The sequence below is a fragment of the Schistocerca piceifrons genome, chromosome X (assembly GCF_021461385.2).
Source record: "Schistocerca piceifrons isolate TAMUIC-IGC-003096 chromosome X, iqSchPice1.1, whole genome shotgun sequence".
Classification (NCBI taxonomy): domain Eukaryota; kingdom Metazoa; phylum Arthropoda; class Insecta; order Orthoptera; family Acrididae; genus Schistocerca; species Schistocerca piceifrons.
Genome location: NC_060149.1, coordinates 326278622 through 326303960, shown reverse-complemented (window position 1 = coordinate 326303960; position 25339 = coordinate 326278622). Strand labels below are relative to the sequence as shown.

General features: G+C 39.2%; 1 protein-coding gene across 2 annotated transcripts in view; it reads right to left on the bottom strand.

The window, feature by feature from the left end:
• Positions 1-697: 697 nt before the first annotated feature.
• LOC124722496 (protein Wnt-16-like) overlaps positions 698-25339 on the bottom strand; it is a 766358-nt gene continuing 741716 nt past the window's right edge. For both annotated transcript variants that reach the window (XM_047247650.1, XM_047247651.1), the window contains exon 7: positions 698-1989. In XM_047247650.1, coding sequence (XP_047103606.1) covers positions 1888-1989 — 102 coding nt within the window. In that variant the 3' untranslated portion in view covers positions 698-1887. The remainder of the gene's footprint in view (positions 1990-25339) is intronic.

Sequence of the window (25339 nt, the reverse complement as noted above, 5' to 3'; positions counted from 1 at the left end):
TAAGATACGACACACTGATGGAAGTAAAGCTATGAAAGCAGGTCATGTTTGGATAGCTCATATAGTGCACTTGTTGATGAAAGGCAAACGTTCCAGGTTCAAGCCTCTGTCCAGCACACAGTTTTAATCTGCCATGAAGTTTCAGTTAATAATCATGTTTATGTGCAAGTATAAAAAGTTTCACACAGAATTACATATGGTTCTGATGATGTATTGATTAAATGACTGAAATACCCTTTTTTTTTTTTTACTACACAGAATTTATAACAAGGAGCGCACAGGAACAGCAATATTAACAGCTACAACAAATATATGGATGGGAACAGCATCAGAGTGCTTAGGAACAATGTAAAAACAAAATGTATTTCAAACAGTGTGACTTTACATTCCAGGAATAATATTTTCTGACAAAGTGATCTGCGTTTGTGTATTTCGTGAGCTCACCATACCTCCTTCCCAATAGATTCTACAATTCAGAATTTTTGTTATTAATCTATGTTTTGGTGTGTATTTTTTACATCTGCGTAGTTATTGTTAGGTAAAAAAATGGGAGGAAAATAGTGGAAGTGAGGGAAGGCACAGTGGTTATGACATTGGACTCACACAGTTCAAACATGAAGTTTTTTATTGTTTTCCTAAAATTGCTTCTGGCCAACTTTGAGATTTTTTTCCAGCAAGGTCACAGCTAATTCTTCTCTGCACTCATTCCAGTTAAATTTGTGCATCTTAATGACTTCAGTGTACATAAGATGTTACAAATTAATAAATAAATAAAACTATTACCTTAGAAAGAGTACCCAGTACTGAACTAAGAGGTTTCATGAACCTGTGATGCAAACAGGCAGTATCTCTGTGATAACACTACACACATTTCTATTTCTGATAGTGCAGTTCAGTAAATACTATCACTTCAGACTACAAGAATTCCTGTCTGTTACAAACAGAGAATCCACAGGCTTATTGCAATAAACATACAATGCCATACACACCAGTTAAAATGCAGCCTTTTTATACCAAAATAATATTTTTAATACTTGTGAGAGAAAACTGATCACAAAGTATGCAAAAGAAAGTTCCATTTCTGTATACATGACAACATGGACGTCAATGAGTACAACACCTTCTTATATTAGTCACTGCTAATACCTAATTTACACTTTTTTTCTTCAAGTGAACATTGTAAAGAATAATAAGTTGATAAAATTTAACTGGCAAACAGAATGTGGTCAGCTCACATCATATAGTTGCAGTTATCAACATACGACAAAACTGTAAGCAACTTATTGCTGATAAACAAGTACTTCCTACAAAATAAATCTTTGCTCACAGTTGAAGATGTGTTGTTGAGATACCCAGACTTCAAATGAAAATAACAATAATTCACAGGTAACAAAATAATAATACTAGGAATAATAAAAATAAAAATAATGTATCTATTTACACTTAAACAAAATCTATACAGCAAAATAACTTAAACAAATACTGGTACTTGTACTACACAATCAACTTCTTGAATAAACTGTATTCTTGTGAAAGTATTAAATGTTTAACTGAGTATTGCACAAATAGCAAAGCTAAAGTGGCGCTTCTGGAGGAACAGTCAGTGTGTGACACACCAAGGATGAGTTCAAGATAACAAATGAGCTGTTAACAGTCAGTCATAGTTTAAATGATGGAATGCACACTGAATGCATGTACATTATTTACTTAAAATAATGTAATGTTGTCGATTTTAATATTACATTTGGTATTCGAGTTTCAACAGAAAGTCTGATGAAGAAAATTAAAATCATTTATGTGCTATTTACAATAGGAGAAAGTTAATGACATGAATAAATACTTGTAGGAAAAATGTTGGCACACATTAATGCATGTCCGACACAAAAATCACTTGCACGTGTGACGATCAACTTGAGTTTCACAAGTCTTGCACTTAACGTAGCAGCACCATACAAATTTGCACTGGCATCTCTCTGCATGTTTGATTACCTAAAAACATGTGAAAAGAGAAAGACATCAGTAATTTGCTCTTATTTAATGTTAAAGATCTGTGCACATTTTACCATTTACCATCAATGTACAATTAAGTCATGAGCTAAATCAAATCTGGGGCCTCTATTTAACCTCAGAGCCATTGTGCCTATGTATAAAGTCACAATTGTGAGACCATACATATTACTTCAGTATTGTTTCAGCTAGCACAGTGATAAATTGTGTTGTCATACATCCAAGTGAGCAGTAGTAATATAAAATAAACAGTGAGCTGCAGGAGAAAAAATTATATCCCATGCAGGGAAATGATCCAGATTATGTGCTAGTAACTCAATCCTACAATGACGAAGTTGACTATGACACAATTAATAACCAAATAAGCAGTTTCCTGGGATATGATGCAACTGTGCCGTTTACTACCCACTCATATTCTTAAAAACAGAGTGCCCACTCAGGGGATGAATCTTAAGCTACCCATAACTGTTGCATGATCACAGGTAAAAGCAGAGAGAGAGTCAAAGTCAACAACAGTGCTAAACTTGAATTTGTATAACTGTTTTTGCATTTAACTCAGTACATTTTTCTTCCATTTGCACATTACACATTTCTTATGCAAAAGAATTTTGGTGTTGTACTTACCAGAAATTTAATTTTACCATATTATACTGTTAATGTGAAATCACTGCACCATTTTCTGTGAGTGCATTAATTATAAATGATGCAGTAAAATAAAGAATCAACAGTAACTGTTTCATGAAAGTTCTGTGTGCCTAGAATGATGAAACTGAAATATTCTTCTTCATTGGGTCAGACTCGATAATAACTTTTAAAACACTTTTTCATCATCATAGTTTCAGAACCTATTTGATCATTCTGATACTTTCTTCCAGTGCAAGCTTTACAGATGATCATAGAGTAACTTCCTACTCTGCAGATTCTTGGTTTATGAATGGCCCGACTTCAAATTTCTTACAAAGGTGCCTGTTCTCTCTACACTGTCTTTATATCCTTCATTCATGTAACCTCCTTCATTCCACCTTCCCTTCAAAGCTTTATAATATTCTTTGCCATTCTTAATTTTATATTTTCCACTTTCTGTTCAATTTTGTCAGCCCTCCAGAGGACCAAGTACACAGCATGATGCTTCTGAGGTTTGCGTAGGCACACTGGACCCAGAATAAGTTTGCCTGGCTGATTAATGATGAGGCTCAATATACTGGCCAGCCTGGATATGTATTTTAGGCACTTTCACCAGTCCAGATACATGAATACTGGGCTAGTGCTCATATTCAGCTCCAGTCACACTATTCTCCAACATTTTAAAAATGTTCTTATACTTTCACATGGGCTAATACTAGAGACAAACAGGTGGGTTACACACATTGCATCCTGGTGGAAGGGGTGGCAACATGAAAGACATCCAGGTATCTTCTGCCATTAACATCGCCTGAGTGAGAATAACACACTGACCCCATGAAGACTTGGGATAAGACCAGGAAAAAGAAGAAGCAGAAGAAGAAGAAGAAATTATGCTCTATTTTGTTACTTTGTCATTTTATAGTGTGTCTTCTTTCATATTTATTTACTTTTATTTCTGTATATGTATGTGTTTAATTTATTTTCGTCTGTTTAGTTTTGGCTATCCCCTATCACATGCTCTCAAAAACTTGCAAGATCATCTCACCTTTCCTCAGTCTCTCTTTTTTGTTTTATGTGCCTTTTTCTATTTTCTATGGACTATTAAAAAGTTATCAGAAATTAGAATAATGTATATTACACAAATTTCAGGTTTCTAGCGAGTTCATAGATGAGTAACAATATTTTGACAGGTTTTACTTATTGTTATATGACAGCTGACAACAAAATATCTATGCACCAGTCGCAAACAACAGTGAAAACAAAGGCTACATAATATTTAAAGATGACAGGAGATACTAAAGCAGCCTGCATACCACTGGAATTATTTACATACCCTTTACCTAACAGTTAATTAATGATTTACTTAGTTATGAGTCCTATTGATAAACATTATAATGTGAAAAATGTTAACTGAACAAAATTAATAACACATGTATTTAAATGAGTATATTTCAGCAATTAGTGGGTTTACAAACTACAGCTTACTCCTCTTCAAGATTTATTCAGTGGTATAAGGAGTTATTGAGGAGAAATAAGTTTAATCAGCATCTGAAAATGATTATGTTCTCTGTAAGACACTTTAAGTTCCATGGGCACACTATCAAAGAATTTTCTAGCTTTGCTTCTTATTATATTCAGCATCAGTGTTAGATTTAGTAAAGGGTGTTATGGATCGTTGTTCCTCCTAGTATTTTATTTGTAAATATCTTCATTACTTTCAAACTTCAACAAACTGTTGATAAAAAATTTTATCAATGAAAGAAGGTGAAATATTTCTGGCTTTGCAGCCATAATATTTGGCTACAAGAAGCTCTTTTTAGAGCAGGTGAGAAGGTAGCTGTGGCTAGATGACATAATGTGGTGTGAGGTACTGATGAAAGATGATTTATATGGCACAGGTATCATGAGAAAGACCACCTAAATTGTGGTCCTTCTCCATAATTGGCTGCCGTGTTCAGAAGTTATGTACCAAAATGATAATCTTCTATTAATAATATTTGAAAAATTAAAAGGTGTATTCACTTGAATTTCAAATTAAAGCATCTCTCAATAATGTGCTATCATTCTATTACTTCACAAGTATTAATAACTAGCAGAATAATAAGCAACTGCAAAACAAAAAGGCAGTGATCTTTAAATTGCGCCTAACTTAGATGGTGGGCGAAGTGGTTCATCTGTAAGATGAGAGCTCATTCGGCAGTCTCGGAGGACGGTATCAGTTAATACTTAGTTAGCCATGTCTTTCATCTAAATCTGAGCTGATTTGGCAGTGTCTGAAGACAGACATGTAATCTGCCATGGTCAAGGTTAGTTAAGCATTTATTAGCAATGTACGGTTATTTGGAAATATAGTTGAGTGATATGCAGTTCATTAATTCACTGAAGAATAAAAACCATTTGTGACTCTAAAAAGGAATGTAATTGTGCAGTTTCTCATGTTCTACTAATAAAAAGTGAGTGGCATCCCCTGTAAACAAACTGATTGGAAACTTAATCGTTTCTAAAACAACATTTCCTCACTAAAATCAGAGGTAGGGCATTTCACAGATATTTTTCGTAGAATAGTGGGACACTGTGACCCTAACGAGGTAACAATACTTGGTGACTTGAATATAGAGGCAACATCTTGCAATAACCATGTTTGTTGTTGTTGTTGTTGTTGTTGTTGTGATCTTCAGTCCTGAGACTGGTTTTATGCAGCTCTCCATGCTACTCTATCCTGTGCAAGCTTCTTCATCTCCCAGTACCTACTGCAACCTACATCCTTCTGAATCTGATTGGTGATTCATCTCTTGGTCTCCCTCTACGATTTTTACCCTCCACGCTGCCCTCAAATACTAAATTGGTGATCCCTTGATGCCTCAGAACATGTCCTACCAACCGATCCCTTCTTCTAGTCAAGTTGTGCCACAAACTTCTCTTCTCCCCAATCCTATTCAACACCTCCTCATTAGTTATGTGATCTACCCATCTAATGTTCAGCATTCTTCTGTAGCACCACATTTTGAAAGCTTCTATTCTCTTCTTGTCTAAACTATTTATCGTATATGTTTCACTTCCATACATGGCCACACTCCATAAAAATACTTTCAGAAACGACTTCCTAACACTTAAATCAATACTTGATGTTAACAAATTTCTCTTCTTCAGAAACGTTTTCCTTCCCATTGCCAGTCTACATTTTATATCCTCTCTGCTTCGACCATCATTGCAAATTGCAAAACTCCTTTACTACTTTAAGTGTCTCATTTCCTAATCTAATACCCTCAACATCACCCGACTTAATTCGACTACATTCTATTATCCTCGTTTTGCTTTTGTTGATGTTCATCTTATATCCTCCTTTCAAGACACCATCCATTCCGTTCAACTGCTCTTCCATGTCCATTGCTGTCTCTGACAGAATTACAATGTCATCGGCAAACCTCAAAGTTTTTATTTCTTTTCCATGGATTTTAATACCTACTCTGAATTTTTCTTTTGTTTCTTTCACTGCTTGCTCAATATACAGATTGAATAACATCGGGGAGAGGCTACAACCCTGTCTTACTCCCTTCCCTACCACTGCTTCCCTTTCATGCCCTTCAACTCTTATAACTGCCATTTGGTTTCTATACAAATTGTAAATAGCCTTTCACTCCCTATATTTTACCCCTGCCACCTTCAGAATTTGAAAGAGAGTATTCCAGTCAACACTGTCAAAAGCTTTCTCTAAGTCTACAAATGCTAGAAACGTAGGTTTGCCTTTCCTTAATCTAGCCTCTAAGATAAGCCGTAGGGTCAGTATTGCCTCACGTGTTCCATTATTTCTACGGAATCCAAACTGATCTTCCCCAAGGTCAGCTTCTACTAGTTTTTCCATTCATCTGTAAAGAATTCACGTTAGTATTTTGCAGCTGTGACTTATTAAACTGATAGTTCGGTAATTTTCACATCTGTTAACACCTGCTTTGTTTGGGATTGGGATTATTATATTCTTCTTGAAATCTGAGGGTGTTTTGCCTGTCTCATACATCTTGCTCACCAGATGGTAGAGTTTTGTCAGGACTAGCTCTCCCAAGGCCGTCAGTAGTTCTAATGGAATGTTGTCTACTCCCGGGGCCTTGTTTCGACTCAGGTCTTTCAGGGCTCTGTCAAGCACTTCACGCAGTATCATATCTCCCATTTCATCTTCATCTACAACCTCTTCCATTTCCATAATATTGTCCTCAAGTACATCACCATTGTATAGACCCTCTATATACTCCTTCCACCTTTCTGCTTTCCCTTCTTTGATTAGAACTGGGTTTCCATCTGAGCTCTTGATATTCACACAAGTGGTGCTCTTTTCTCCAACGGTCTCTTTAATTTTCCTGTAGGCAGTATCTATCTTACCCCTAGTGAGATAAGCCTCTACATCCTTACATTTATCCTCTAGCCATCCCTGCTTAGCCATTTTGCACTTCCTGTCGATCTCATTTTTGAGACGTTTGTATTCCTTTTTGCCTGCTTCATTTACTGCATTTTATATTTTCTCCTTTCATCAATTAAATTCATGATATTTCTTCTGTTACCCAAGGATTTCTATTAGCCCTCGTCTTTTTACCTACTTGATCCTCTGCTGCCTTCACTACTTCATCCCTCAAAGCTATCCATTCTTCTTCTACTGTATTTCTTTCCCCCATTCCTGCCATTTGTTCCCTTACGCTCTCCCTGAAACTCTGTACAACGTCTGGTTTAGTCAGTTTATCCAGGTCCCATCTCCTTAAATTCCCACCTTTTTGCAGTTTCTTCAGTTTTAATCTACGCAATAACCATAACAGCAGGCTAATAGATACCCTGAACTCCTATACTCTTACGACTGCAGTAAATTCAGATACAAGAGTAACTCAGTCTACTTCTAGTAGAATGGACTACATAATACTAAGTAAAGAGGTAAAAGATAGTATTAGATGCTGGAATGTGGACTTCCACTACTCAGACCACAAACGTCAATTTGTAGACTATGAACACACAGGCATCCAAGAAAGGACCCAGGTCATAGAACATAAAAGAATGCTTAAAGAGAGAAACATTAATGCTTTTAAAAGTAAACTAGCATCTGAAGAATGGCAACTAGTTCTTCAGCAAAAAGGGTCCGAATACAAATGGGCCAAATTTTATGATATTGTACAATATCTTAATTTTTGCTTCCCAGTGAAAGAAATTAAGAAAGTAGTAACTCACAACCAAAATGTAAAAAGCACCAAACTGACTCTTCCAGCTTACATGATTAAACTCGCAAAATATTGAGGATCTAAGTGTGCTACATAAGTGAACTAAATTGCGAATATTAAAGGATAAGTACAATGAAGCTAAAAAACAATTTCAGGAACGGCTCTCAAATTTAAGAAAACAGATCCTAAATATGGAAATAGCTCAGTCAACAAATATAGGGTAGACTTCATGGAATATAATAAATAGATATCACAAAGCCACCCATCAGTTAGATGCTCAAATTGCAGAATATAATATCAAGGAAACTATACTTATGAGTCAGATAAAATCTGCAATATATTTAATGAATATTTTATGTCTTCAGCTGTGAATCCAGTTAAAAACACAGGTCTGACTTGGATGGTAAAGCCTTACCCAAGGATGGAAACTGCTTTTGAATTTAAGGAAGTGAGTGTGGAAGAAATAGGAAAAATAATAAATAACTTAAAGAATAAGACCTCATTTGGCTGGGATGGACTGAGTAGTACTATAATTAAAAAATAATTACCCATATGATCAACAGTAGTATGAGGGAGAACACATTTCCAAATTTATTGAAGAAAAATACAGTTAAACCTGTGCATAAAAAAGGATCAAAAGAAGAGCTATCAAACTTTTATAATCAATAAGCAGGCAGGAGTATCAAATCTCTAGCTTTCAGAGAAAAAATTATTCAAGCATTGATTGGGGATAGGACAGCAGACATTGCAAAGAAAATCATGACTGATGGCAGCTTTTATTATTTAGAGACAATACACACCACTGAGAAAAACAACCTCGGCAAAGTGTGTACACAACAAAAGAAATGCCATGAGTCATGGTATTTTTGTCTTATTTGTAAAGGAAAGCTAGTTCTTTGCATGGAAGAATGCTTCAAGGCATATAATCAATAAAAAACTTTATTTTAATTGCCATTAATGACACAAAGTATACATTTTACATCCAAAGCTAAAATAATTGTATGAACTTTTGTATGGATTTTTCTGTTAGATTATTCCAATTATGAAAATAAAAATTCTGTTCCATCATGCCCAGATGATTTACCATACTTGTTCCTGATGTTTCACATCAGTGCACACTCCACTGCAGTGCACACTCCTCTGCACAGTGTGCACTGATGTAAAACTTCCTGGTAGATTAAAACTGTGTGCCAGACCGAGACTCGAACTCAGGACTTTGCCTTTTGCAGGCAAGTGCTCTTCCGTCTGAGCTACCCAAGCATGACTCACAACCCATCCTCACAGCTTCAGTTCTGCCAGAAACTTGTCTCCTGCCTTCCAAACTTCACAAAAGTTCCCAAGTTTGAGTCTTCGTCTGGCACACAGTTTTAATCTGCCACAAAATTTCATTGTGGGCCTCCTCTCCACCCAGCTAGAAGGAATTATTTATTCCATTACTGTCTTAGCCTTTCCAAAGATGTGCAGGAGGTTACCCTTACTGCAGATGAGCCCCCTAATGGTTCACATTTGCTCTCTGGCCTCCAGACCCACCTGACCCATACATTTTTATCTCTAATTATTTCCTATCCTTGGCATAAATACTGCTTTTGATGCTTCATTTTTACCAGTGCTAAATACTACCACAGTTTGATCAGAATTCTGACTATGTCACTAAATCCAGATGGACTGTCACATGAACAAGAGACTGATGACCTGGCTGTTCAGTCCTTTAAATTCTCAAGCAACCAATCAATCTTCCTCAACTTATATGTAATACATAATTAATTCAGGACATTTTCACAGACAGATAAATACATCAATATATGACAAATTGAAACTTGTGCAAGATTGGCAATTGAACATGAACAACATCCTTAACCATTAGGCTGTTTAAGCATCCTCTTAGATCAAACTAAAGTTTACATTATCATAGATGTTTTCATCTCTTAATTTCACTTCAGTGGATTTAATTCAACTGATGTATATCTGTATGATAGGGTGAACCAGGGTCCTTCATCAAATCAGTACCCCATTGTTTTCTCACGTACTCCATAGGAAAATTTCTGATTGTTGCTTTCCTGAGTAACAGAAGGAAAGATGAATGACAATGAAAATCTAATCCAGTGTTGATTGCAAGCTGTAATAGCTTGATAGTAAAGGCTCATGTCCGTGAAGATCTGAGTTGCAATCTAGCATAGTTTGTCATGTCACATTTATTATATTGCAGGTTTAGCTTTTCTGACCAGCTTTTGTTAATATCATTTCATGTCATTGCATTTTGATTGATTTCATTCACACTGACTCCATTCATTTCAATCCAGTGAATTTATTTTATTTCAGATTAATATATGCCATTGTGATACCTCTCTATAAGAAGGATGACTCAATAAACATAAATAACTCTCTATCTCTCTCAACCACACTATCTGATGAGATAAAATGTTCCAGGCTTGCACATATGTGGGCACTAATGGGATACTTAGCCAATAACATACCACATTTCAGGATTTCTGCTCCACTGGGGAAAATATTTATACATTCAATGAGTAAAAAATAATTTTGAACTAATGCAATACTTCCAGTTGGCATCTTCTGTGCCACACGAAAGACATTTTAACATTTCTATGATTTTCTATTAAAAACCTTACATTTTTATGGTACACATTGTTCAACACAAGACTGCTTCACTTCCTACCTAAGAAACAACAAGCAGCAAGTTACACCACACTGTTGAAGATATTCACAAAGTCACAATAACTTCCTGTACAAGGTAAATAATAATGAGTGGCCTCCAAATTTAATTAGGTCTAACACCTATCCTTCATCTAGAATAATGATCTACCATTTTATCTGTTTAATATACAAAGGAATTACAGACCTTTGCTGCAAGCAGGTTATAATTGAAATCAATGAGAGAAGTTGGAAATTGGCACCTGACTCCCCCACTGAGTTGAGTCAATGCCCACACACAGCTGAGGTCTGTAATTCCTTTGTGTATTAATGCATAGTGGCTGCTAGATCAAAAATGGTATCCAGTCTTTCAGACATGTCTGAAAGAGCAGACACCGTGTGTGTGTGTGTGTGTGTGTGTGTGTGTGTGTGTGTGTGTGAAATGATTAGCTTTTCAGAGCATTCACACAATGTTGGCGCTGGCAGCAACACCTACAACGTGCTGACATAAGGAATGTTTCCAACCAATTTTTCATATACTAACAGCAGTTGACCGGTGTGGGCTGGTGAAACATTGTTGTGATGCCTCGTGTAAGGAGAAGACATGCCTATCATCACGTTTCAGACTTTGATAAAGGTCTGATTGTAGCCTATCATGATTGCAGTTTATCGTATCGCAACATTGCTGCTCGCGTTGGTCGAGATCCAATGACTGTTAGCAGAATATGGAATCGGTGGGTTCAGGAGGGTAATACAGAACGCTGTGCTGGATCCCAACAGCCTCATATCATTAGCAGTTGAGATGACAGGCATCTTATCTGCATGGCTGTAACAGATCGTGCAGCCACATCTCAATCACTGAGTCAACTGATGGGGACGTTTGCAAGACAACAACCATCTGCACGGACAGTTTGATGACATTTGCAGCAGCATGGACTATCAGCTCAGAGGACATGACTGCGGTTATCCTTGATGCCTGTGCCTGTGATGATGTACTCAACAACGAACCTTGGTGCATGAATGGCAAAACATCACTTTTTCGGATGAATCCAGGTTCTGTTTACAGCATCATGATGGTCATATCCATATTTGGCGACATAGTGGTGAATGCACATTGGAAGCGTGTATTCATCATCGCCATATTGGCATATCACCCAGTGTGACAGTATGGAGTGCCATTGGTTACCTGTCTTGGTCACCTCTTGTTCACATTGGCAGCACTTTGAACAGTGGACGTTACATTTCAGATGTGTTACGACCCGTGGCTCTACCCTTCATTCGATCCCTGCAAAACCCTACATTTCCACAGGATAATGCATGACTGCATGTTGCAAGTCCTGTACAGTCCATTCTAGATACAGAAAATGTTCGACTGCTGCCCTGGTCAGCACATTCTCCAGATCTCTCACTAACTGAAAACGTCTGGTCAATGGTGGTCGAGCAGCTGGCTCGTCACAATACGCCAGTCACTACTCTTGATGAACTGTGGTATCATGTTGAAGCTGCATGGGTAGCTGTACGTGTACACACCATCCAAGCTCTGTTTGACTCAATGCCCAGGTGCATCAAGGCTGTTATTATGGCCAGAGGTGGTTGTTCTGGGTACTGATTTCTCAGGATCTATGCACCCACACAGCGTGAAAATGTAATCACATGTCAGTTCTAGTATAATATATTTGTCCAATGAATACCCATTTATCATCTGCATTTCTTCTTGGTGTAGCAATTTTAATGGCCAGTAATGTAATAATTACAGCATGTGCCAAACATGATCCATTTAGAGTTACGATATTGAGCCAAATTAATTATTAATGAAAAGCACAATATGGTGTACTTAATTGACAATTATGATGTTGCCCTATCATGAAACGAAAGAAGAATATGTTAACATGACCAAATTACGAATTTTGAAATGTATTTCAAAGCTGTAAATCATCTGTCCTTCAAAATAAAGCTGGTTACCAGTATTGAATAGTTTTGCACAAATGGGTAACTTTTAATATAGTGACAGCCATCTACAAGTTATGTTGCACCTGATGACATGTCTGCTGGTACCTGATATGAGTTTCTGCATAAAAAAAAAAATAAAAAAAAAAAAAATAAATAAAAAAAAAAAACTTAATGGCAAATACATGCAATTTACAGGAATTTTCATATCAGTGCACACTCCACTGCAGAGTGAAAATCCTATTCTGGAGGACCATAATATTGAAAATGCTAAATATATAATGGACATTGGTGGGACTGAAACAGCAAAATAAGGTGAAGGAAATTGTCAGGTTGGTGAGCAAGTAAGTGCTGTTGAGTGTCCTCTATGTAATGGGAGACCACTCTCCCACAACTGTCTTGCCCCTAACCTGATATAGTCAAAGTGTTAACATCTTCTCTTGATGGAATCAAAAAAGCCTTTCCAGTTGTCCTTTGTCATCAGTTAAGATAAAGTACAAAGAATCCTTATGACCTGGTCTTCCTTAGGATGCTCTGCAAAGGGGCATTTCTAAAAGAGTAATATAGAGTGCTACAGATAAATGGGCTAACAGCATCAAAAATTAAAAATAGAGTACAAGAGTGATGAACAGTGTGGCTAATGGAGTAAATAGTGTTGAGGATGCCCAACTCCAGCTTGTGGAGTGAGGCACCATAAAGCCTATACATTGCCCCCCCCCCCCCCCTTCCATCCAAGAAAATTGATAAATAAAGCGGTTTAAACCATTATATCTGAGAATATGAATCACTTTCTTTGTGGAAACAAGGAACAACTTAACTTCCCATACATTGTTTGCTAACATTGGAGGCAAAATGCTTGATGTAGAGATCCAGAAGAAGGTGGCATTTCACTAGATGTGAGCTATAAGGCTCATGAACCACAATGTGGAGGTGTTTCATTACATAAGACAAAGCTATGTGTTAATCTGGTGAGACTGATGTAAAGGTGACATAGGGCAGTGGTTCCTTCTGGAAGGAATGGAAGAAGGGCTGCCATGCAGCTACAGTCTCCTTGATAGAGTGTAGTTCATTAGAGGGGGCAATAGCCCACCAGATGGGGTTCCATATCCAAATGAGTAGAGGTCTTATACACACCTGTAAGTCCATGCCTGGGATTGTCAGAGGTGACTGGACAAGTAATCGCTTCTAGTCATATGGCTGCCCAGTTCATTCTCTGGGATACCCACATAACTTTGGACCCAGTGAAAGACAACTGAGCAGGTAGTACGGCTAAGGTCAGAGAGAAGATCATGAATAGCAGATATCACAGGGTGACAAGACTAGCATTGATCAATAATGGGAGGTTTGTTAAATAAATTGTAAATCTGTTTTAATGGCTATCAGCTCCACCATAAAAACACATGTTCCTGGCAAACAATTTTGTCACCCACTGTACGAAAAAAGAATTTAATAAGGTGGATGATTAGGAAATTGTTGTATGGTGATTGTATAAGTGATCAAGATGTGGTGTCACTTTAACTGAAATTGTATGATCTCCATTTGCAGAAGGAGAACGTCTGTGGGACTACACCAGATGATGTGAGTGGCCAGACTCAGTCCACAATGATGTATTGGGTTCAATAACTTGAAAACCAGTGGTTGCACTGAGCCATTAACCTGCCAAACATTGTCTAATTCGGACAAGATCAGGACCTGGTAAATACAGAGCAGAATAGCATCATAGCACAATATGCAACCCCGAGAAGTGTGGGTGAGGTAACAAACAACATTAAACATTCATTTTTGACTGATGAATATGGGACAACTATGTCAACCTTTTCTTGAAGAGGAGTCCCAAAAATCAGGCCTCAACAACAATGTCTGAGTGCTAGGTATCCAAGCAGTTCTCAGACAGGATGAACTGGAGCACAATGAAAAATGGTTGATCATGTTTCCAGGGTAGAAAATTGGAGGCCTTGGGAAAAGGTCCAAATGAAAGCTCTTTGGATGGCTCCTAGCAGCTGTCATTCAGCTGCAGCTGTGGATTAGGAATTTTACCAAAGGCAATAATTTTCAAAATACACTGTGGGGTTAATCACAGGTCCAACAACGATCACTGTCCCATTGATGGCTGAGCGGTTCTAGGCGTTTAAGTCCGGAACCGCGCTGCTGCTACGGTCGCAGGTTCAAATCCTGCCTCGGGCATGGATGTGTGTGATGTCATTAGGTTAGTTAGGTTTAAGTAGTTTCTAAGTCTAGGGGACTGATGACCTCAGATGTTAAGTCCCATAGTGCTTAGAGCCATTTTTTTAAGAACATTTCATTTAGTAAGGAGCCCAAGGGACATTGATCTCTTGAACCTGTGGAAGCTGGGCAATGTACCAACCCTAAACCAAAATGTTCAGATTGATATAAATTGACAAATAAGAATAGCAAGGGAGCCTCTAAATCTCCAGTCATGGTGGGTAAGTAAAATCTGATAATGCTAAATGATGTAGTAAGCTTAATGTAGCTCTAAAATGACTGCAGCGAGATGCTGCAGTGAAGAAAAAAACTCCAGTAGGATTGCTATTTTCACCCTAGCCAGATGGTCAGATGTGGATTGTCCCTCTCAGAAACCCCACTGATAGGAGCACTAAAGGCCCTGTGATTCAAGAACCCAGCTTAATAATCAGGCTATCATCCTTTAAAGTACTTTGCAGAGTCTGTTGGTGATGCTAATTGGTCAATAGCTCTTGACAGTCATTGGTTCTTTTTAAGGACTTGGATGATGATGTGGTCCCTCCATTGTGAAAGAAAGACACTGTATAGTCAAATACAGTTGAAGAATCTGAGTAAGTGGAGCATGTGAGTTAATTCATATGTTAGATAATCCGATTAGGAATTGAATCAGAACCCTGGGCCATATCACGTGATGAATAAAGAGGCTGAAGCAGTCCTCAGTCAGTGAAATGATAATTATATAAGTCTGGATTACTGGGGTACAGGATAGGGTGATGTGTTGCATTTGTCTTTTATGTGCTCAAAAGAAGGCAAGTAAGAAGAAGATGCTAATGATCTTACAAACTGGAGCATAGTACATTCAGCAAGAACACATGCCTAGCTAGAAACAGAAATATCAGAAAGGAGACCTGGAACAGTTGTTGATTGTTGGCAGCCCAGTAGACTAGAGGGCTTGGCCGACATCTGAGATGAAATGACATACTGTAAATTCCCAAAAAAGAGATATAATGCTCCCAACATTGCTTTTCATTTAATTTAATTAGGTAGTGCACCTTTGCATGGATCTGCTTCAAAGTGATGAGGGAAGTCTGTGAAAGATGTCACTTGAGATGTTGCAGGGCCCTTCGATGATTTGAATACGTGCTTGCAATGTATTTTGTCCTGTACAGCACTGGTCACCATTGGAGGGGGTCAATACAAAGGAGGACAGCATTTCCAGCAGCATGGGTGATCACAACAGAGATGTCTCCCACAACCTTGTTGATACAACTTGTAGGGGAGGGGACGAAAGTTATAGGAGAGGTGTACAATTGCCTGTTTTCCCTTACAAGAAGCCAACATGGCAAATGGTCCACTAAGTAGTTAGTTAGTTAGTTAGTTATTAGTGGCAAAGAAGTGACAGAATCACCAGAAAGTGATAATTATCTCTGGTTCATCATGTAATGATCATTGTAGCAAGGCCAGAAGACTGGGGAAAGAGACTGCCAGGCTGGCAACCAAAAATATGCATTGGACACAGAACAAAATTAGAATTGTTCAAATTTACACAGATATTGCTTGTGGTTTGATAAAGAGGAGAATCCACTCATTGACAACTGTTGTGCAAACCAATGTACAAACCCTTCCAATACTTTCTCAGGGTCAGTATGATTCTGACACGAGGCATGGTAAAATTAAAGGATTGGAGAATAGTCATCAGTGATGTGTCATTTTAGGAAAGCAATACAGGGCTATTACAAATGATTGAAGCGATTTCATAAATTCACTGTAGCTCCATTCATTGACATATGGTCACGACACACTATAGATACATAGAAAAACTCATAAAGTTTTGTTCAGCTGAAGCTGCACTTCAGGTTTCTGCCACCAGAGCGCTCAAGAGCTCAGTGAGACAAAATGGCGACAGGAGCCGAGAAAGCGTATGTCGTGCTTGAAATGCACTCACATCAGTGAGTCATAACAGTGCAACGACACTTCAGGACGAAGTTCAACAAAGATCCACCAACTGCTAACTCCATTTGGCGATGGTATGCGCAATTTAAAGCTTCTGGATGCCTCTGTAAGGGGAAATCAACGGGTCAGCCTGCAGTGAGCGTAGAAATGGTAGAACGCGTGCGGGCAAGTTTCACACGTAGCCCGCGGAAGTCGACGAATAAAGCAAGCAGGGAGCTAAACGTACCACAGGATGGTGCTCCACCGCACTTCCATCATGATGTTCGGCATTTCTTAAACAGGAGATTGGAAAACCAATGGATCGGTCGTGGTGGAGATCATGATCAGCAATTCATGTCATGGCCTCCACGCTCTCCCGACTTAATCCCATGCAATTTCTTTCTGTGGGGTTATGTGAAAGATTCAGTGTTTAAACCTCCTCTACCAAGAAACGTGCCAGAACTGGGAGCTCGCATCAACGATGCTTTCGAACTCATTGATGGGGACATGCTGCGCCGAGTGTGGGAGGAACTTGATTATTGGCTTTATGTCTGCCGAATCACTAAAGGGGCCCATATCGAACATTTGTGAATGCCCAAAAAAAACTTTTTGAGTTTTTGCATGTGTGTGCAAAGCATTGTGAAAATATCTCAAATAATAAAGTTATTGTAGAGCTGTGAAATCGCTTCAATCATTTGTAATAACCCTGTACATACTGCAAGATTCCATTAGCTGTAGTAGTTCTAGTAGGTGACAGTAACATCCATTGCAGTTCCATTGCATTATCGTGTTCAGAGTAGCCTAGTTAGGCATGATGGGGCCAAGGAGAATGGTCATTCTCCAGGATCACTGTCTGTCACCTGTGAGGGTGGAGCAACATCCACAGACAAGGGGTATGGGCCTGCTGACGGGGGAAGATCCGGTGCTTCCAGTGTAACCAGATTTCTTTTTTTTCTCCTTAACTACATTAGAGTGATGGGTTTCTTGTGGAGAATTATATTCTGTGGGTGTAGGAACTGAAGAGGAGCAGACAACACTGGAACCTGTGTTCTGTGACTCTATTAGCCACTGGTTCACATTATGTCTTTTCTGGGAAGAGCTTACATGGCAAAAGAGGATACAGTTTCCCTGGCTAGGTGTAATGATTCAATGACAACAAATATGGTGCTGCCAGAACCACATCTATCCCCCCAATGGGCTAATTTACTGTTTTGAGTATCAATAATCAACTTTGAGAGAATGAAGGGAGTAAGTACTCGGGGAACTGCTGATGGCCTGGCTATAGCACCAACAAAATTCGATACCCCTGGGATTGAATGCAAGTAGCCACCCTTTCTTGGGCTTCAAAATATGAGGGGTGATGGAGACTTTGAGTTCATGAATTTTATATTCATTAATTAAGGTAGCACATTTATGTCAGGGATTGAGTATGGTGATCATCTCCACAATTGACACAGACTGGAGGTTGCTCACATGGTAAATTTTCATGAAGTGGTCAGCCACTATTTCCACTAATTGGGCTATTCATTTAATAGGAAGATTAGAATCCCCAACAGAGGAGGTCAAATTAAATGACCATTAGGGGGCACTATGGCTATGTAATTCTGTCCTCACCTGGGGAGATCACCACCATCTAGCAAAATGAGTACAGTGGAAAACAACAGTCTGTGTAGCTAGTATATAGGTGGCTGTGAAGCACACAGTTGGTCATTTCAATGCTCATGCTTAATATTGTCATATCTATCTTTGCTGTACTAGGACTGCTTGATGACTACTTTGCTTGTCATCCAGTTACTTTCTTTGGCCGCATCTTGGATTTGTCTCCCTGCTGCTCTTGGTCTTATTGTCATCATTGTGAAGAAGTCTTTAGGTAGCGCCTTCTTGTAATCTAGGTTTTTTGTCCTTGTCTTGATCTGTTGCTTTTTCTGGAGTCTATGTGATGCATTTTGTTTACCTATTGTTAGATTGGGTTACTCTTCTGAAGGTGGCTCTCCTGCCTGATGGCTCCCTCTGTTTCACCATTTCTTTCAGAGCTCTAATGTGTGCACTGACATCTGGCTACCCACAGATATAGCATTGGTGATGAAGAAACAGGAAGTTATTTGGTAGCATGGACACAAAACTGGTTTGTCTGCTGAAGCATCAGTAGCAGTTAATGCAGCAGCAGCAGCTCCAGTTAGACTTGTTACAAAAATCACTTCAGTTTCAGGTGGACAAATCAGAGCACATGAGACCCACTTGTCCAGGCCTCAGCACCTCTCACTAGTGGCACCCTCGTACCTCCCCCATCATTTCCACCTATTATTGACACATACTTGTATCATCTGAAACAGTATCCCACAGTGTTTCAAGTCACAAAGTCACAGCTGATTCATCACAGCCATCTTTTTTTTCCCTTCAGGTTCACCAGAAAAGGCCATTCTGTTCCAAAAGTTAGCTACTTTGTTAGACCCTGTTGCACTCTTCATTTGTGAGATTCACGTTCTGTTGACTAATGACTAGTCCCAGAGATACCATGTTCCCTCACAAGAGTGAAGGCTGCAAGGCTTTGTACACAGACTCCTTGATTAGTAACATGGTGGTCCAACATGCACCAGATTTAGATGTCCACATTGTGGCACTGAAACTCAATAACCTCTCATTGGGGAACATTTTGTACACTGTACACTTGTTCAAAATTGCACAGGCTCATGACTCATGGTGCGGCCACAAGCTATAGTGCACCTTCATCCACTGTATGCTCACACTGCAGGTGTAGAACAGCTCAAAGGCAGCACCATCATGATTTGTCCTTGTTTGACATTCCTTTGGCATCAGAGCCTCTGGTCACACCTTGTTGCAGATCATGGGGGTAGCTCCCCTCATGCCCATAGTGTTTTTTCCATTCACTCCTGGGCAGACTGTCTAGATCGCTGGGGGTGCTGCACACTTTGTCACAAAGACGAGCAACTTTGATTGAAGCACAACCTACTCCCATTCCACCCCACAAGAGTATCAGAACACCATACATGTGCTGCAGTCAGCAGTCCCACTGGAAGACCTTTTGATCAGGAAGCTATTTTTCACACTCAACATTTGTAACAATGATGTCCATTCTCAGGTGGATATGGGGGCCACAATCTCTTTCATCAATCTGACAGCACAACTGGGTTCACCAGACCGGTCTCCACACTTGCAGCATTTTGTGGCCTATGCAAACAATTCTGCCCCTCTTTATGGGCAGTTCTTGATCACAGCAGCCATATGAACACCAACATTTTTGGCCTCACTGCCTTCACACTGTTTCAGTTTTCTGTCTCCAATGAAGTCAAGGTCTATTCACTGCAGTCCCTTTGCAGGAACTGGACGATCTTTGTTCAGCATTTGCACCTCTGTTTAAATCAGAATTGTGGTGTGCCTCAGATTTTCAGGCACACCCCACCATTTTTACTGTGTCAGACACATGCCAGTGGCCTTACATACTGCAGTGAAGCAGGAGCTTGATCATCTCCAGGCTGCTGGAATTACTGATCTTGTGAAATTGTAGTGTGTGGGCCACCTGACAAGTCATAATAAGAAAGCCCAGTGCTTCTCTTTGATTCCATGGGGATTTCAAGGCCACCATCAATGCTCAATCTGTGGTCAAAGCTTATCCTTTTCTCTGGATGGAAGACCTCCTTACCAAACTTGCTGGGGTGGAATATTACTCAAAGACTGAGCTTGCCAACACTTACCTTCAGTTGCCCTTAGACCAGTTATCTCAGAAAATTGTTGTCAGCAACGCGCATTTTGGATTACGTAACTACAAGCAACTCCCATTTGGCACTGCCTAGGACCCTGCAATTTTCCAAAGGTATATGGAACAACTGACACAGCACAGTCCAGCTTGTGTGAATTATCTGGATAATCTCATTGTCATGGGGCCCTCCCACCAGGAGCATTTGTGAAACCTCCGCACTAAATTTACAAACCTTCAGGATGCAGGTCTGTGTTGTCATTTGGATAAGGGTCAATTTTTCAATCAGAAGAGGAGTATTTAGGGAATTGGCTCACCAAACACAGAATTAGGCTTACAGATTGAAATGTCTCCATCCAAGGAACTTACCTGATCTGCAGGTGTTTCTGGGCAAAGTCAGCTAATGCTCCAAACTCATACCTTAAGCAGCCAACATTGTACAACTCCTCAACCAATTGCTTAAAATGGGAGCATTCTACAACTGGACCCCTGCCTGTAACCATTCTTTTACCCAATTAAAACCACACTGCAATCTGCTCTTTGTCTCACCCCTTTCTCTCCCTAAAATTTGTTGTTTGTGCCATTCAACATATCCGCCTATGGCATCAAGGTGATTTTGGCACATAGGAATCAGGATGGCTCCAAACGACCAATTGCATGTGTGTCTAAGATGTTGACCGCTGCACAGTGCAACTATTGCAGGTCATAAAAGAGGCATTGCCGATACTGTTTCCCATTAATATATTTCATGTCTATGTTCTCTGATGAGAATTCATCATTGTTAAACATTGCTCAGTCTTTCAAACTATCTCATGCTAATAGTGATCAGATTAAGGCTTGGTGTGACACTGCCATATGGGCTCCTGTTTCTGGTTATCAGGCATCAGACATTTATCCAGGGGAGGATGATGTGGCAGCCACATAAACAACACCTCCACACCACACTGGACATCTATGTGCCTACCAACAACAGCAACAACAACAACAACAACCACGGCAACAGCAGTGCCCCAGGCTTGCATTTTCCCCATACTGTTTCCTGCAACATGAAAAGTATGCATGCCTTAAGTATTGTGCGACTAGCAACAACTACAAGAAAATAAGATATTTAGTACCTGTGTGTCCTTCCCAGCTCCCTCCTGTGGACATGGACAGAGATGATAATTGCGTGTCTCCAGTGCTTACAAATAATAGCCTCTTTATTGAAGTGTGAATGGTGGACAGAGTGATCAGACTACAAGTGGACACAGATGCAGATGTGACTTTAATAAACTCACAAACTTATGTAGATTTGGGATGGCCAACTTTTTCTTCAGTTACTTGACATTTGGTAAGTTACAACAAGTAGCATTACAATTTTAGGGCTATTTTATGGCTCCCCCTATGTATAAATCTATGGTTTATTCCTGGACTTTTTTGAGATGGATGAAGCTGGCACTACCAATTTGTTCAGTCTGGATGCTTTCAATGCTTTTGGATTTTCCATTTTCAATATGGTGAACCTCATTTCTGATCAGGTCTTTTCTAAGCAGTTAGATTTTCTGTGTTCTGTGTTCGTAACTCTTTCCTCAGATGGGTTAGGTCTTGCCACTAATTTTACAGCCCACTGTACTTTTTCCATGCATGTCCTATTCCAGTGGCTTTGCATGGTCAAGCAAAATTAGAATTGGACAGGCTGATATTGTTGCAGTCGTACAGTATATTACACTGAGTGAGTGGTCTACCCTCCTTTGTGTTAAAAAAGAAAAGTAAAACACTGGGTACCTTCACCTCTGTGGTGACTTCCAAGTTTCAGTAAACATGCAGTCTATTGTTAACACTTACTCTGTACCTTGTATGGACAAGTTATTAGTTAAACTCAGTTTTTCTCCATGACTGATTTATCTGAAGCCTAAGAGCTTGGAAGAGCATTTATATAACTATTTAATAATCTTACATACTGCAGGGCTGAAATACAACTTGTTCAAGTCACACTTTTTTACCCATCTGTTGTGTATTTGGGCTTTGAGTTTTCTTGGGATGGTGTTAAGCCCTTATGTGTCCATGTTTCCATGGTCACAACTCTGCCTTGCTTTACAAATCTGAAAGAACTACAAGAATTGTTAGGAAAATTGCTTTCTATTACAAATTTATTGTGATTTTGGCAGCATTAGCCCATCCCTTCCATCAGTTGCACCACAAGACTGTTCATTTTCAGTGGACACTGGCCTGTGAGCTTGCATTCATGCTTTTGAAATCTAAATTACATTCTGCTCCTTGCCTGGCTACTTTCCACCCTAGCCACAACCTGATTTGGTTACAAATGCCTCTTGATATGGAGTCAGGTCCATTCTTGTGCATCAATATGAGGATCATTCCAAATTTCCGATAGCTTATGCATGAAAAACACTCAATTCTGGTTAGCAGTGCTACTCTCAAGTTGGAAAGGAAGGACTTGCAGTCAGCTACACCCTCAAAATGTTTCATGTGTTCTTGTATGGGTGTAAGTTCCACCTCATTACTAACCACAAGCCCTTGATTTCATTGTTAAATTCTTCTGCTTCATTGTCTGACAAAGCAGCACATTGCCTCCAGCAGGTCCATTCTTGTGCATCAATATGAGGATCATTCCGAATTTCCGATAGCTTATGCATGAAAAACACTCAATTCTGGTTAGCAGTGCTACTCTCAAGTTGGAAAGGAAGGACTTGCAGTCAGCTACACCCTCAAAATCTTTCATGTGTTCTTGTATGGGTGTAAGTTCCACCTCATTACTAACCACAAGCCCTTGATTTCATTGTTAAATTCTTCTGCTTCATTGTCTGACAAAGCAGCACATTGCCTCCAGCATTGGGTCTTGCTTCGGTCTCAATAAAACTGTGAAATACACTTTAGGACTACAGTGCAGCATGTTAACACTGATGCATTGACACAGCTCCCAAAGGAGCTAGATCCTGCTTTTGATCAGTATGAATTCATCTTTTTTCACTTAGATATTGAGATGCAACATACAGTCGAAGGGTTTCCTATTAAAGGCTCCCAGATTGTAGTTGCTACCACTGCTGGTCAAGTTTTATGTAAAGTTCTCACCTTGTTCAGCTTGGGTGGCTGCACAGGCCTATGGGCAGGGCTTCTGATCTCTTGGGTAATTGTTTTGCCCTCTGTGACCACCTTTCAGTATTTGATGGTGTTGTTCTCTTAGCTACAAATGGGCTCTCACCTAGGGTTGTTATCCCACCTGCCCTACAGTGGCATGTGCTTCAGCTCATACATCAGGGACATTTGGGTGTGTTGCATACCAAGTTACTGGTCCATCATCAATGGTGATATTTTACATCTTGTTGTGGTCTGCTTTCACTGTGCAACCCAACAGGAGGCCCCATGGGCAATGCTCTCTCTTTGGCTTGCACTGCAGCCTCCACGAAAATGTGTCCATGTTAATTTCACGGAACCTTCCATAAACTTTTACTAGTTGTTGGTTGTCAGTGGTTTCTCTAAATATCCATACATTATCCACCGTCCTTCCATGTCAACCATGGCTGATTCATTCCCTCTCCAAATTTTTTTTCTGTTGAAGGATTGTCTTATGCACTACTGATGAATAACAGTCCACAGTTTGTGTCTCAGGCCTTCCACAATTTTTGTGCCTGTTAAGGCGTTCACCACATGACTGCTCCTCCTTTTCACCACCAAACTAATGGTTAGGCAGAATGTCTCATCCACATGACCATGGTTCAAATGAAGAAGTACATCACAGACTCCTCCACAGACAGTACCTTGACATGCTTCTTCAGATCCTACAGGTTTATGCCAGTGGGGGATCAGTGTCAAGATAAGAAGCTATCTCAGGGCTGTTTACAGTGTGCCCAACTTCACATGTGCAGCATGTGTGGGCCACATGTGAGCCAAGGTCCACCTGTCACTCAGCTCTGATCTGTCCTTCTTAGAAGTATTTGGAACAACATGACATTTTGTTTAGAATTGTGGTAAAGTATTTTGTGAACAGCACAACTCTTTGCATTTGGAAGAATCAAGGTATCAGCGCTGTTTATCATTTGCTGCTTGTTCGTGGTATGAAGAACATTCACAGGTCCAGTGGCTGTGTGCACAAAAAGAGGCAGTCTATCATCACATTCCTTTAAAATGAATGGGAATTACTGAAGAGAGGGATGAAGCTATGGGTACTGCCTATTTGCTAGGAAATAACATTATAGTGCCATGCAGAAAGAATTTAAACTTTCAGTTGGCAATGAAAGCACAAATAGTTACAACAATTGACAGTTGGGATTCACAGTTCTGCACATCGTCCTAAATTTGCAGGCTTAGACCATTGAAGATATTGATGGTATGAATAGTAAACTTTCTGAAGTCACACTCATTATTCGTTCTTTCAGTTGCAAAGGTTTTTTCAGGGGAAAGGAACAAAGAGCCTGAAAAAATTTTCAGTTTAAATCTCACTGTTGTTGAATTTATGAAGGAAAAATGAGTGTAGGAACGAAAATTAGAACACCTTAAATCTATTGCAGACTATGTATTTTAAGTGCAAGGTAACTTCTTTCTGTTTTGATGGGAATGTATTTAAAAACCAAATCATGTTGCAGAAGGAACACATTCTGACAATGACAGTCTAGTTCCCTAAGCTCACTGGTGTTAAAGAAAATGCTAAGTTTGAAGACTTCATTGTGGGCTTGCAAGAATTCCAATGAAGGTTTTATATAGGTTTTAAGGACACTGGCAATCTTACATCTATTTCTGAGATCATTTGCCATTTCAGCTGAAAGTGCCCCTGTACATTTGTGGATGTAACTGATTGACCTGCAAGGTAATTACAGTTTTAATTACAAATCATTTTACATTAAGACTATCCAGAACATCTAAGTTGATTTTCTCAAGTGGGTTTATCAGGTCTCCATAATGAGGTTTCAAAAGTGCTATAATATTTCGATTGAAATATTTGAGTGAAAGACCTTTTTTTGATTATGAAACTATATGAGTCATGATTACATAGCAACTTGAATGTGAAAGTTGGTGAAATTGTCTGTGTTTGTCCATAGCCAAAAATTTGTAACAGATAAAAATTATACTGTGT